We start from the raw sequence: 15,413 nt of genomic DNA, 5'->3' as shown, positions 1-15,413 counted from the left end.
AACACAACCAGGATACTGCTGAACACAACCAGGATACTGCTGAACACAACCAGGATACTGCTGAACACTACCAGGATACTGCTGAACACTACCAGGATACTGCTGAACACAACCAGGATACTGCTGAACACAACCATTCAACCAGGATACTGCTGAACACAACCAGGATACTGCTGAACACAACCAGGATACTGCTGAACACAACCTGGATACTGCTGAACACAACCAGGATACTGCTGAACACTACCAGGATACTGCTGAACACAACCAGGATACTGATGAACACAACCAGGATACTGCTGAACACAACCAGGATACTGCTGAACACTACCAGGATACTGCTGAACACAACCAGGATACTGCTGAACACAACCAGGATACTGCTGAACACAACCAGGATACTGCTGAACACAACCAGGATACTGCTGAACACAACCAGGATACTGCTGAACACAACCAGGATACTGCTGAACACAACCATTAAACCTGGATACTGCTGAACACAACCAGGATACTGCTGAACACAACCAGGATACTGCTGAACACAACCTGGATACTGCTGAACACAAACAGGATACTACTGAACACAACCAGGATACTGCTGAACACAACCAGGATACTGCTGAACACAACCAGGATACTGCTGAACACTAACTGGATACTGCTGAACACTAACTGGATACTGCTGAACACAACCAGGATACTGCTGAACACAACATGGATACTGCTGAACACAACCAGGATACTGCTGAACACAACCAGGATACTGCTGAACACAACCAGGATACTGCTGAACACAACCAGGATACTGCTGAACACTACTAGGATAAAGCTGAATACAACCGTGGATACTGCTGAACACAACCTGGATACCGCTGAACACAACCAGGATACTGCTGAACTCTGCCATTCAACCAGGATACTGCTGAACACCCCCAGGATACTGCTGAACACAACCTGGATACTGCTGAACACAACCAGGATACTGCTGAACACAACCAGGATACTGCTGAACACAACCAGGATACTGCTGAAACAACCAGGATACTGCTGAACACAACCAGGATACTGCTGAACACAACCAGGATACTGCTGAACACAACCAGGATACTGCTGAACACAACCTGGATACTGCTGAACACAACCAGGATACTGCTGAACACAACCAGGATACTGATGAACACAACCAGGATACTGCTGAACACAACCTGGATACTGCTGAACACAACCAGGATACTGCTGAACACAACCAGGATACTGCTGAACACAACCTGGATACTGCTGAACACAACCAGGATACTGCTGAACACAACCAGGATACTGCTGAACACAACCAGGATACTGCTGAACACAACCTGGATACTGCTGAACACAACCAGGATACTGCTGAACACAACCAGGATACTGCTGAACACAACCAGGATACTGCCATTCAACCAGGATACTGCTGAACACAACCAGGATACTGCTGAACACAACCTGGATACTGCTGAACACAACCAGGATACTGCTGAACACAACCAGGATACTACTGAACACAACCAGGGTACTGCTGAACACTACCAGGATACTGCTGAACTCTGCCATTCAACCAGGATACTGCTGAACTCTACCATTCAACCAGGATACTGCTGAACTCTATCATTCAACCAGGATACTGCTGAACTCTGCCATTCATGAACCTGGATACTGCTGAACTCTGCTGTTTAATGTGTCTCCTGGCCTCTATAATGTGTGTGTGTGTGTGTGTGTGTGTGTGTGTGTGTGTGTGTGTGTGTGTGTGTGTGTGTGTGTGTGTGTGTGTGTGTGTGTGTGTGTGTGTGTGTGTGTGTGTGTGTGTGTGTGTGTGTGTGTGTGTGTGTCTGTGTGTGTGTGTGTGTGTGTCTGTGTCTGTGTGTGTGTGTGTGTGTCTTTAATCAGCAGTAAATCTCTCAATCCCAGTTTACAGAGAGGCACATCTGGACATGTTATGAAACCACATTTCATAAGTCAACACACACACACACACACACACACACACACACACACACACACACAGACACACACACATCACAGGGTTCACGGTAGTGCCTGATTCAACACAGGGTCCCTCGGCCCGAGCAGAAGCTGTGTGACGGGAAGGTTCAGGGTTCAGGGGTCAGGGTTCAGGGTTCAGGGGTCAGGGTTCAGGGTTCAGGGGTTCAGGGTTCAGGGTTCAGGGGTTCAGGGTTCAGGGGTCAGGGTTCAGGGGTCAGGGTTCAGGGTAGCTATTTACTTTCATGTTGTTTGGTTAGTTGCGTCATTCCACACATTGTGTTAAATCTGTTTGTATTGTCTCTAAATCCCTTTCAGTATTTTCTCTAAATCCCTTTCAGTATTTTCTTTAAATCCCTTTCAGTATTTTCTCTAAATCCATTTCTACCATTTTGATGTATAAGATGATCCATTTCCCCATATAAAGGTTTTAGTTACCTAGAGAGATACGGGATGTGGAGGCTGCTCTAACGGGCCTTATTCAGCTCATAAAGGTTTTAGTTACCTAGAGAGATACGGGATGTGGAGGCCGCTCTAACGGGCCTTATTCAGCTCATAAAGGTTTTAGTTACCTAGAGAGATACGGGATGTGGAGGCTGCTCTAACGGGCCTTATTCAGCTCATAAAGGTTTTAGTTACCTAGAGAGATACGGGATGTGGAGGCCGCTCTAACGGGCCTTATTCAGCTCATAAAGGTTTTAGTTACCTAGAGAGATACGGGATGTGGAGGCCGCTCTAACGGGCCTTATTCAGCTCATAAAGGTTTTAGTTACCTAGAGAGATACGGGATGTGGAGGCTGCTCTAACACGCCTTATTCAGCTCATAAAGGTTTTAGTTACCTAGAGAGATACGGGATGTGGGGGCTGCTCTAACGGGCCTTATTCAGCTCATAAAGGTTTTAGTTACCTAGAGAGATACGGGATGTGGAGGCTGCTCTAACGGGCCTTATTCAGCTCATAAAGGTTTTAGTTACCTAGAGAGATACGGGATGTGGAGGCTGCTCTAACGGGCCTTATTCAGCTCATAAAGGTTTTAGTTACCTAGAGAGATACGGGATGTGGAGGCTGCTCTAACGGGCCTTATTCAGCTCATAAAGGTTTTAGTTACCTAGAGAGATACGGGATGTGGAGGCTGCTCTAACGGGCCTTATTCAGCTCATAAAGGTTTTAGTTACCTAGAGAGATACGGGATGTGGAGGCTGCTCTAACGGGCCTTATTCAGCTCATAAAGGTTTTAGTTACCTAGAGAGATACGGGATGTGGAGGCTGCTCTAACGGGCCTTATTCAGCTCATAAAGGTTTTAATTACCTAGAGAGATACGGGATGTGGAGGCTGCTCTAACGGGCCTTATTCAGCTCATAAAGGTTTTAGTTACCTAGAGAGATACGGGATGTGGAGGCTGCTCTAACGGGCCTTATTCAGCTCATAAAGGTTTTAGTTACCTAGAGAGATACGGGATGTGGAGGCTGCTCTAACGGGCCTTATTCAGCTCATAAAGGTTTTAGTTACCTAGAGAGCTACGGGATGTGGAGGCCGCTCTAACGGGCCTTATTCAGCTCATAAAGGTTTTAGTTACCTAGAGAGATACGGGATGTGGAGGCCGCTCTAACGGGCCTTATTCAGCTCATAAAGGTTTTAGTTACCTAGAGAGATACGGGATGTGGAGGCTGCTCTAACGGGCCTTATTCAGCTCATAAAGGTTTTAGTTACCTAGAGAGATACGGGATGTGAAGGCTGCTCTAACACGCCTTATTCAGCTCATAAAGGTTTTAGTTACCTAGAGAGATACGGGATGTGGAGGGTGCTCTAACGGGCCTTATTCAGCTCATAAAGGTTTTAGTTACCTAGAGAGCTACGGGATGTGGAGGCTGCTCTAATGGGCCTTATTCAGCTCATAAAGGTTTTAGTTACCTAGAGAGATACGGGATGTGGAGGCCGCTCTAACGGGCCTTATTCAGCTCATAAAGGTTTTAGTTACCTAGAGAGATACGGGATGTGGAGGCTGCTCTAACGGGCCTTATTCAGCTCATAAAGGTTTTAGTTACCTAGAGAGATACGGGATGTGGAGGCTGCTCTAACGGGCCTTATTCAGCTCATAAAGGTTTTAGTTACCTAGAGAGATACGGGATGTGAAGGCTGCTCTAACACGCCTTATTCAGCTCATAAAGGTTTTAGTTACCTAGAGAGATACGGGATGTGGAGGGTGCTCTAACGGGCCTTATTCAGCTCATAAAGGTTTTAGTTACCTAGAGAGATACGGGATGTGGAGGCTGCTCTAACGGGCCTTATTCAGCTCATAAAGGTTTTAGTTACCTAGAGAGATACGGGATGTGGAGGCTGCTCTAACGGGCCTTATTCAGCTCATAAAGGTTTTAGTTACCTAGAGAGATACGGGATGTGGAGGCTGCTCTAACGGGCCTTATTCAGCTCATAAAGGTTTTAGTTACCTAGAGAGATACGGGATGTGGAGGCTGCTCTAACGGGCCTTATTCAGCTCATAAAGGTTTTAGTTACCTAGAGAGATACGGGATGTGGAGGCTGCTCTAACGGGCCTTATTCAGCTCATAAAGGTTTTAGTTACCTAGAGAGATACGGGATGTGGAGGCTGCTCTAACGGGCCTTATTCAGCTCATAAAGGTTTTAGTTACCTAGAGAGATACGGGATGTGGAGGCCGCTCTAACGGGCATTATTCAGCTCATAAAGGTTTTAGTTACCTAGAGAGATACGGGATGTGGAGGCCGCTCTAACGGGCCTTATTCAGCTCATAAAGGTTTTAGTTACCTAGAGAGATACGGGATGTGGAGGCCGCTTTAACGGGCCTTATTCAGCTCATAAAGGTTTTAGTTACCTAGAGAGATACGGGATGTGGAGGCTGCTCTAACGGGCCTTATTCAGCTCATAAAGGTTCTAGTTACCCAGAGAGATACGGGATGTGGAGGCTGCTCTAACGGGCCTTATTCAGCTCATAAAGGTTTTAGTTACCTAGAGAGATACGGGATGTGGAGGCTGCTCTAACGGGCCTTATTCAGCTCATAAAGGTTTTAGTTACCTAGAGAGCTACGGGATGTGGGGGCTGCTCTAACGGGCCTTATTCAGCTCATAAAGGTTTTAGTTACCTAGAGAGATACGGGATGTGGAGGCTGCTCTAACGGGCCTTATTCAGCTCATAAAGGTTTTAGTTACCTAGAGAGATACGGGATGTGGAGGCTGCTCTAACGGGCCTTATTCAGCTCATAAAGGTTTTAGTTACCTAGAGAGATACGGGATGTGGAGGCTGCTCTAACGGGCCTTATTCAGCTCATAAAGGTTTTAGTTACCTAGAGAGATACGGGATGTGGAGGCTGCTCTAACGGGCCTTATTCAGCTCATAAAGGTTTTAGTTACCTAGAGAGATACGGGATGTGGAGGCTGCTCTAACGGGCCTTATTCAGCTCATAAAGGTTTTAGTTACCTAGAGAGATACGGGATGTGGAGGCTGCTCTAATGGGCCTTATTCAGCTCATAAAGGTTTTAGTTACCTAAAGAAATACGGGATGTGGAGGCCGCTCTAACGGGCCTTATTCAGCTCATAAAGGTTTTAGTTACCTAGAGAGATACGGGATGTGGAGGCTGCTCTAACGGGCCTTATTCAGCTCATAAAGGTTTTAGTTACCTAGAGAGATACGGGATGTGGAGGCTGCTCTAACGGGCCTTATTCAGCTCATAAAGGTTTTAGTTACCTAGAGAGATACGGGATGTGAAGGCTGCTCTAACACGCCTTATTCAGCTCATAAAGGTTTTAGTTACCTAGAGAGATACGGGATGTGGAGGCCGCTCTAACGGGCCTTATTCAGCTCATAAAGGTTTTAGTTACCTAGAGAGATACGGGATGTGGAGGCCGCTCTAACGGGCCTTATTCAGCTCATAAAGATTTTAGTTACCTAGAGAGATACGGGATGTGGAGGCCGCTCTAACGGGCCTTATTCAGCTCATAAAGGTTTTAGTTACCTAGAGAGATACGGGATGTGGAGGCTGCTCTAACGGGCCTTATTCAGCTCATAAAGGTTTTAGTTACCTAGAGAGATACGGGATGTGGAGGCTGCTCTAACGGGCCTTATTCAGCTCATAAAGGTTTTAGTTACCTAGAGAGATACGGGATGTGGAGGCCGCTCTAACGGGCCTTATTCAGCTCATAAAGGTTTTAGTTACCTAGAGAGATACGGGATGTGGAGGCTGCTCTAAAGGGCCTTATTCAGCTCATAAAGGTTTTAGTTACCTAGAGAGATACGGGATGTGGAGGCCGCTCTAACGGGCCTTATTCAGCTCATAAAGGTTTTAGTTACCTAGAGAGATACGGGATGTGGAGGCCGCTCTAACGGGCCTTATTCAGCTCATAAAGGTTTTAGTAACCTAGAGAGATACGGGATGTGGAGGCCGCTCTAACGGGCCTTATTCAGCTCATAAAGGTTTTAGTTACCTAGAGAGATACGGGATGTGGAGGCCGCTCTAACGGGCCTTATTCAGCTCATAAAGGTTTTAGTTACCTAGAGAGATACGGGATGTGGAGGCCGCTCTAACGGGCCTTATTCAGCTCATAAAGGTTTTAGTTACCTAGAGAGATACGGGATGTGGAGGCTGCTCTAACGGGCCTTATTCAGCTCATAAAGGTTTTAGTTACCTAGAGAGATACGGGATGTGGAGGCTGCTCTAACGGGCCTTATTCAGCTCATAAAGGTTTTAGTTACCTAGAGAGATACGGGATGTGGAGGCTGCTCTAACGGGCCTTATTCAGCTCATAAAGGTTTTAGTTACCTAGAGAGATACGGGATGTGGAGGCTGCTCTAACGGGCCTTATTCAGCTCATAAAGGTTTTAGTTACCTAGAGAGATACGGGATGTGGAGGCTGCTCTAACGGGCCTTATTCAGCTCATAAAGGTTTTAGTTACCTAGAGAGATACGGGATGTGGAGGCTGCTCTAACGGGCCTTATTCAGGTCATAAAGGTTTTAGTTACCTAGAGAGATACGGGATGTGGAGGCTGCTCTAACGGGCCTTATTCAGCTCATAAAGGTTTTAGTTACCTAGAGAGATACGGGATGTGGAGTCTGCTCTAACGGGCCTTATTCAGCTCATAAAGGTTTTAGTTACCTAGAGAGATACGGGATGTGGAGGCTGCTCTAACGGGCCTTATTCAGCTCATAAAGGTTTTAGTTACCTAGAGAGATACGGGATGTGGAGGCTGCTCTAACGGGCCTTATTCAGCTCATAAAGGTTTTAGTTACCTAGAGAGATACGGGATGTGGAGGCCGCTCTAACGGGCCTTATTCAGCTCATAAAGGTTTTAGTTACCTAGAGAGATACGGGATGTGGAGGCCGCTCTAACGGGCCTTATTCAGCTCATAAAGGTTTTAGTTACCTAGAGAGATACGGGATGTGGAGGCCGCTCTAACGGGCCTTATTCAGCTCATAAAGGTTTTAGTTACCTAGAGAGATACGGGATGTGGAGGCTGCTCTAACGGGCCTTATTCAGCTCATAAAGGTTTTAGTTACCTAGAGAGATACGGGATGTGGAGGCTGCTCTAACGGGCCTTATTCAGCTCATAAAGGTTTTAGTTACCTAGAGAGATACGGGATGTGGAGGCTGCTCTAACGGGCCTTATTCAGCTCATAAAGGTTTTAGTTACCTAGAGAGATACGGGATGTGGAGGCTGCTCTAACGGGCCTTATTCAGCTCATAAAGGTTTTAGTTACCTAGAGAGATACGGGATGTGGAGTCTGCTCTAAAGGGCCTTATTCAGCTCATAAAGGTTTTAGTTACCTAGAGAGATACGTGATGTGGAGGCCGCTCTAACGGGCCTTATTCAGCTCATAAAGGTTTTAGTTACCTAGAGAGATACGGGATGTGGAGGCCGCTCTAACGGGCCTTATTCAGCTCATAAAGGTTTTAGTTACCTAGAGAGATACGGGATGTGGAGGCCGCTCTAACGGGCCTTATTCAGCTCATAAAGGTTTTAGTTACCTAGAGAGATACGGGATGTGGAGGCTGCTCTAACGGGCCTTATTCAGCTCATAAAGGTTTTAGTTACCTAGAGAGATACGGGATGTGGAGGCCGCTCTAACGGGCCTTATTCAGCTCATAAAGGTTTTAGTTACCTAGAGAGATACGGGATGTGGAGGCTGCTCTAACGGGCCTTATTCAGCTCATAAAGGTTTTAGTTACCTGAGAGATACGGGATGTGGAGGCCGCTCTAACGGGCCTTATTCAGCTCATAAAGGTTTTAGTTACCTAGAGAGATACGGGATGTGGAGGCCGCTCTGGCCTCCACAACCATCAACCAACCATCAACCCCAACCATCAACCAACCATCAATCAACCATCAACCAACCATCAACCAACCCCAACCATCAACCAACCCAACCCAACCCCAACCATCAACCAACCCCAACCATCAACCAACCCAACCATCAACCAACCATCAACCAACCCAACCCCAACCATCAACCAACCCAACCCCAACCATCAACCAACCCAACCCCAACCATCAACCAACCCCAACCATCAACCAACCCAACCCCAACCCCACCCCAACCATCAACCAACCCCAACCATCAACCAACCCAACCCCAACCATCAACCAACCCCAACCCCAACCATCAACCAACCCAACCCCAACCATCAACCAACCCCAACCATCAACCAACCCAACCCCAACCATCAACCAACCCCACCCCAACCATCAACCAACCCAACCCCAACCATCAACCAACCCCAACCATCAACCAACCCCAACCCCAACCATCAACCAACCCAACCCCAACCATCAACCAACCAACTAACAACAATATTAGTTCAGTAGTTGAATAAAACGTCCCTTTATCAGAGTAATATTAATTCCTCTGTCTGGAATAATATTCTACCTACCTTCCATATCGGCTCTTCTTAGAGTCCATACCGGCAACAACATGGATTTAACAGTTTCACTCGGCCCCGTTACTGTTCTCAACTAGCGAGGCCGCAACGGATTACCCTGGGCACAAACAGGAGCCCACACTGGGAGGGAGGGAGGGAGAGAGAGGGAGGGAGGGAGCGAGAGAGAGAGAGAGAGGGAGGGAGGGAGAGGGAGGGAGGGAGGGAGGGAGGGAGAGAGAGAGAGAGAGAGGGAGGGAGGGAGGGAGGGAGGGAGGGAGGGAGGGAGGGAGAGGGAGAGAGAGGGAGAGGGAGGGAGCGAGAGAGGGCGAGAGAGAGGGAGAGAGGGAGAGAGAGGGAGGGAGAGAGGGAGAGAGGGGGAGAGGGAGGGAGGGAGGAAGGGAGAGAGGGAAGGAGGAGGAGAGAGAGGGAGAGAGAGGGAGGGAGAGAGGGAGGGAGAGAGAGAGAGAGAGAGAGGGAGCGAGAGAGGCGAGAGAGAGGGAGGGAGCGAGAGAGGGAGAGAGAGAGGAGAGAGGGAGAGAGAGAGGGAGGGAGAGAGAGAGGGAGAGAGAGGGAGAGGGAGGGAGGGAGGTAGGGAGAGAGAGGGGAGGGGAGAGAGAGGGAGGGAGAGAGGGAGGGAGGGAGGAAGGGAGAGAGGGAAGGAGGGGGAGGGAGGGGGAGAGGGAGAGAGGGGAGGGAGAGGGAGAGATAGTTGCGAGGAGTTGCGAGGGAGAGAGAGAGAGAGAGAGAGAGAGAGAGAGAGAGAGGTGTAGAGAGAGAGAGAGAGAGAGACAGAGAGAGAGAGAAAAGAGAGAGAGAGAAAAGAGAGAGAGAGAGGGGAGAGAGGGAGAGGGAGAGGGGGAGAGGTAGGGAGAGAGAGGGAGAGGGAGAGAGGGAGAGGGAGGGACTCATAAGCTGCTGCTACTCTGTTTATTATCCATCTGATTACCAAGTCCCTTTTACCCACCTACTCAGAGAGGCCGCTGCTGACATTAAGACCCAATCACGGGCCACTTTAATAATGTTTACATATCTTACATTGCTCATATGTATTCACTGTATTTTATACCATCTGCTGCATCTTGCCTGTGCCGCTCAGCCATCCCTCATCCATATATTTATATGTACATATTCTCATTCACCCCTTTAGATGTGTGTGTATTAGGTAGTTGTTGGGAATTGTTAGATTACTAGTTAGATATTACTGCACTGTCGGAACTAGAAGCACAAGCATTTCACTACACTCACATTAACACCTGCTAACCATGTGACCATTAACATCTGCTAACCATGTGACCAATAACACCTGCTAACCATGTGACCAATAACACCTGCTAACCATGTGACCAATAACACCTGCTAACCATGTGACCAATAACATCTGCTGACCATGTGACCAATAACATCTGCTAACCATGTGACCAATAACATCTGCTAACCATGTGACCAATAACATCAGCTAACCATGTGTATGGACCAATAACATCTGCTGACCATGTGACCAATAACACCTGCTAACCATGTGACCAATAACACCTGCTAACCATGTGACCAATAACATCTGCTAACCATGTGACCAATAACATCTGCTAACCATGTGTATGGACCAATAACATCTGCTGACCATGTGACCAATAACACCTGCTAACCATGTGACCAATAACACCTGCTAACCATGTGACCAATAACACCTGCTAACCATGTGATCAATAACATCTGCTAACCATGTGACCAATAACATCTGCTAACCATGTGACCAATAACATCTGCTAACCATGTGACCAATAACATCTGCTAACCATGTGACCAATAACATCTGCTAACCATGTGACCAATAACATCTGCTAACCATGTGACCAATAACATCTGCTGACCATGTGACCAATAACATCTGCTAACCATGTGACCAATAACATCTGCTAACCATGTGACCAATAACATCTGCTAACCATGTGTATGGACCAATAACATCTGCTGACCATGTGACCAATAACACCTGCTAACCATGTGACCAATAACACCTGCTAACCATGTGACCAATAACACCTGCTAACCATGTGACCAATAACATCTGCTAACCATGTGACCAATAACATCTGCTAACCATGTGACCAATAACATCTGCTAACCATGTGACCAATAACATCTGCTAACCATGTGACCAATAACATCTGCTAACCATGTGACCAATAACATCTGCTGACCATGTGACCAATAACATCTGCTAACCATGTGACCAATAACATCTGCTAACCATGTGACCAATAACATCTGCTAACCATGTGACCAATAACATCTGCTAACCATGTGACCAATAACATCTGCTGACCATGTGACCAATAACATCTGCTAACCATGTGACCAATAACATCTGCTGACCATGTGACCAATAACATCTGCTAACCATGTTACCAATAACATCTGCTGACCATGTGACCAATAACATCTGCTAACCATGTGACCAATAACATCTGCTAACCATGTGACCAATAACACCTGCTAACCATGTGACCAATAACATCTGCTAACCATGTGACCAATAACATCTGCTGACCATGTGACCAATAACATCTGCTAACCATGTGTATGGACCAATAACATCTGCTAACCATGTGACCAATAACATCTGCTAACCATGTGACCAATAACATCTGCTAACCATGTGACCAATAACATCTGCTAACCATGTGACCAATAACATCTGCTAACCATGTGACCAATAACACCTGCTAACCATGTGACCAATAACATCTGCTAACCATGTGACCAATAACATCTGCTAACCATGCGACCAATAACATCTGCTAACCATGTGTATGGACCAATAACATCTGCTAACCATGTGACCAATAACATCTGCTAACCATGTGACCAATAACACCTGCTAACCATGTGACCAATAACATCTGCTAACCATGTGACCAATAACATCTGCTAACCATGTGACCAATAACATCTGCTAACCATGTGACCAATAACATCTGCTAACCATGTGACCAATAACATCTGCTAACCATGCGACCAATAACATCTGCTAACCATGTGTATGGACCAATAACATCTGCTAACCATGTGACCAATAACATCTGCTAACCATGCGACCAATAACATCTGCTAACCATTTGACCAATAACATCTGCTAACCATGTGACCAATAACATCTGCTGACCATGTGACCAATAACATCTGCTAACCATGTGACCAATAACATCTGCTAACCATGTGACCAATAACATCTGCTAACCATGTGACCAATAACATCTGCTAACCATGTGACCAATAACATCTGCTAACCATGTGACCAATAACATCTGCTAACCATGCGACCAATAACATCTGCTAACCATGTGACCAATAACACCTGCTAACCATGTGACCAATAACATCTGCTAACCATGTGACCAATAACATCTGCTGACCATGTGACCAATAACATCTGCTAACCATGTGTATGGACCAATAACATCTGCTAACCATGTGACCAATAACATCTGCTAACCATGTGACCAATAACATCTGCTAACCATGTGACCAATAACATCTGCTAACCATGTGACCAATAACATCTGCTAACCATGCGACCAATAACATCTGCTAACCATGTGTATGGACCAATAACATCTGCTAACCATGTGACCAATAACATCTGCTAACCATGTGACCAATAACACCTGCTAACCATGTGACCAATAACATCTGCTAACCATGTGACCAATAACATCTGCTAACCATGTGACCAATAACATCTGCTAACCATGTGACCAATAACATCTGCTAACCATGTGACCAATAACATCTGCTAACCATGCGACCAATAACATCTGCTAACCATGTGTATGGACCAATAACATCTGCTAACCATGTGACCAATAACATCTGCTAACCATGCGACCAATAACATCTGCTAACCATTTGACCAATAACATCTGCTGACCATGTGACCAATAACATCTGCTAACCATGTGACCAATAACATCTGCTAACCATGTGACCAATAACATCTGCTAACCATGTGACCAATAACATCTGCTAACCATGTGACCAATAACATCTGCTAACCATGCGACCAATAACATCTGCTAACCATGCGACCAATAACACCTGCTAACCATGTGACCAATAACATCTGCTGACCATGTGTATGGACCAATAACACCTGCTAACCATGCGACCAATAACATCTGCTAACCATGTGACCAATAACATCTGCTAACCATGTGACCAATAACATCTGCTAACCATGTGACCAATAACATCTGCTAACCATGTGTATGGACCAATAACATCTGCTAACCATGTGACCAATAACATCTGCTAACCATGTGACCAATAACACCTGCTAACCATGTGACCAATAACATCTGCTAACCATGTGACCAATAACATCTGCTAACCATGTGACCAATAACATCTGCTAACCATGTGACCAATAACATCTGCTAACCATGTGACCAATAACACCTGCTGACCATGTGACCAATAACATCTGCTAACCATGTGACCAATAACATCTGCTAACCATGTGACCAATAACATCTGCTAACCATGTGACCAATAACATCTGCTAACCATGTGACCAATAACATCTGCTAACCATGTGACCAATAACATCTGCTGACCATGTGACCAATAACATCTGCTAACCATGCGACTAATAACATCTGCTAACCATGTGACCAATAACACCTGCTAACCATGTGACCAATAACATCTGCTGACCATGTGTATGGACCAATAACATCTGCTAACCATGTGACCAATAACATCTGCTAACCATGTGTATGGACCAATAACATCTGCTAACCATGTGACCAATAACATCTGCTAACCATGTGACCAATAACATCTGCTAACCATGTGTATGGACCAATAACATCTGCTAACCATGTGACCAATAACACCTGCTAACCATGTGACCAATAACACCTGCTAACCATGTGACCAATAACATCTGCTAACCATGTGACCAATAACATCTGCTAACCATGTGACCAATAACATCTGCTAACCATGTGACCAATAACATCTGCTAACCATGTGTATGGACCAATAACACCTGCTAACCATGTGACCAATAACATCTGCTAACCATGTGACCAATAACATCTGCTAACCATGTGTATTTTTTATTTCTCTAGTTTGTCTAACTTTTTAACTCTGGATTGTTGTGAAAGGCACACGCGTACATTCACACTCCTTCACACCCTTGACTTTTTTTCCACATTTTGTTACGTTACAGCCTTATTCTAAAATGGATTATATAAAATCCTCAGCAATCTACACGCAACACCCCATAATGACAGAGAAAAACGTTTTTGTTTTAGAAATTTTTAGCAAATTTGTTAATTAAAAATAAAAAACAGACACCTTATTTACATAAGTATTCAGACCCTTTGCTATGAGACTCGAAATTGAACTCAGGTGCTTCCTGTTTCCATTGATCAGCCTTGAGATGTTTCTACAACTTGGAGTCCACTTGTGGTAAATTCCAACAGTTGACAGCGCACGTCGGAGCAAAAACCAAGCCATGAGGTCGAAGGAATTGTCCGTAGAGCTCAGAGACAGGATTGTGTCGAGGCACAGATCTGGGGAAAGGTAACAAAACATTTCTGCAGCATTGATGGTCCCCAAGAACACAGTGGCCTCCATCATTCTTAAATGGAAGAAGATTGTAACCACCAAGACTCTTCCTAGAGCTGGCCGCCCGGCCAAACTGAGCAATCGGGGGACCTGATGGTCACTCTGACAGAGCACCAGAGTTCCTCTGTAGAGATGGGAGAACCTTCCAGAAGGACAACCATCTCTGCAGCACTCCACCAATCAGGCCTTTATGGTAGAGTGTCCAGACGGAAACCACTCCTCAGTAAAAGGTACATGACAGCCCGCTTGGAGTTTGCCAAAAGGCACCTAAAGACTCTCAGACCATGAGAAACAAGATTGTCTGGTCTGATGAAACCAAGATTGAACTCTTTTGGCCTGAATGCCAAGCTTCATATCTGGAGGAAACCTGGCACCATCCCTACGGTGAAGCATGGTGGTGGCAGCATCATGCTGTGGGGATGTTTTTCAGCGACAGGGACTGGGAGACTAGTCAGGATCGAGGGAAAGATGAACGGAGAAAAGTACAGAGAAATCCTTGATGAAAACCTGATCCAGAACCTCAGACTGGGGCGAAGGTTCACCTTCCAACAGGACAACGACCTTAAGCACACAGCCAAGACAACGCAGGAGTGGCTTCAGGACAAGTCTCTAAATGTCCTTGAGTGGCCCAGCCAGAGCCCGGACTTGAACCTGATCGAAAATCTCTGGAGAGACCTGAAAATAGCTGTGCAGCAACGCTCCCCATCCAACCTGACAGAGCTTGAGAGGATCTGCAGAGAGGAATGGGAGAAACTCCCCAAATACAGGTGTGCCGAGCTTGTAGCGTCACACCCAAGAAGACTCGAGGCTGTAATCGCTGCCAAAGCTGCTTCAACAAAGTACCGAGTAAAAGGTCTGAATACTTATGTAAAT

General features: G+C 46.0%; 1 protein-coding gene across 1 annotated transcript in view; it reads right to left on the bottom strand.

Moving 5' to 3' along the window:
* LOC123731683 (monocyte to macrophage differentiation factor 2-like) overlaps window positions 1-8,953 on the bottom strand; it is a gene marked incomplete at its 5' end in the record, with an annotated part of 28,884 nt that extends 19,931 nt beyond the window's left edge. The window contains one exon of the mRNA XM_045711077.1: window positions 8,916-8,953. Within this exon, the coding sequence (XP_045567033.1) occupies window positions 8,916-8,953 (38 nt within the window). The remainder of the gene's footprint in view (window positions 1-8,915) is intronic.
* Between the last annotated feature and the right edge of the window lie 6,460 nt (window positions 8,954-15,413).

Source organism: Salmo salar, unplaced genomic scaffold (assembly GCF_905237065.1).
Source record: "Salmo salar unplaced genomic scaffold, Ssal_v3.1, whole genome shotgun sequence".
Classification (NCBI taxonomy): Eukaryota; Metazoa; Chordata; class Actinopteri; order Salmoniformes; family Salmonidae; genus Salmo; species Salmo salar.
Note: the sequence above shows the minus strand (reverse complement) of the source record. Positions and strands in the feature narration are given on the sequence as shown.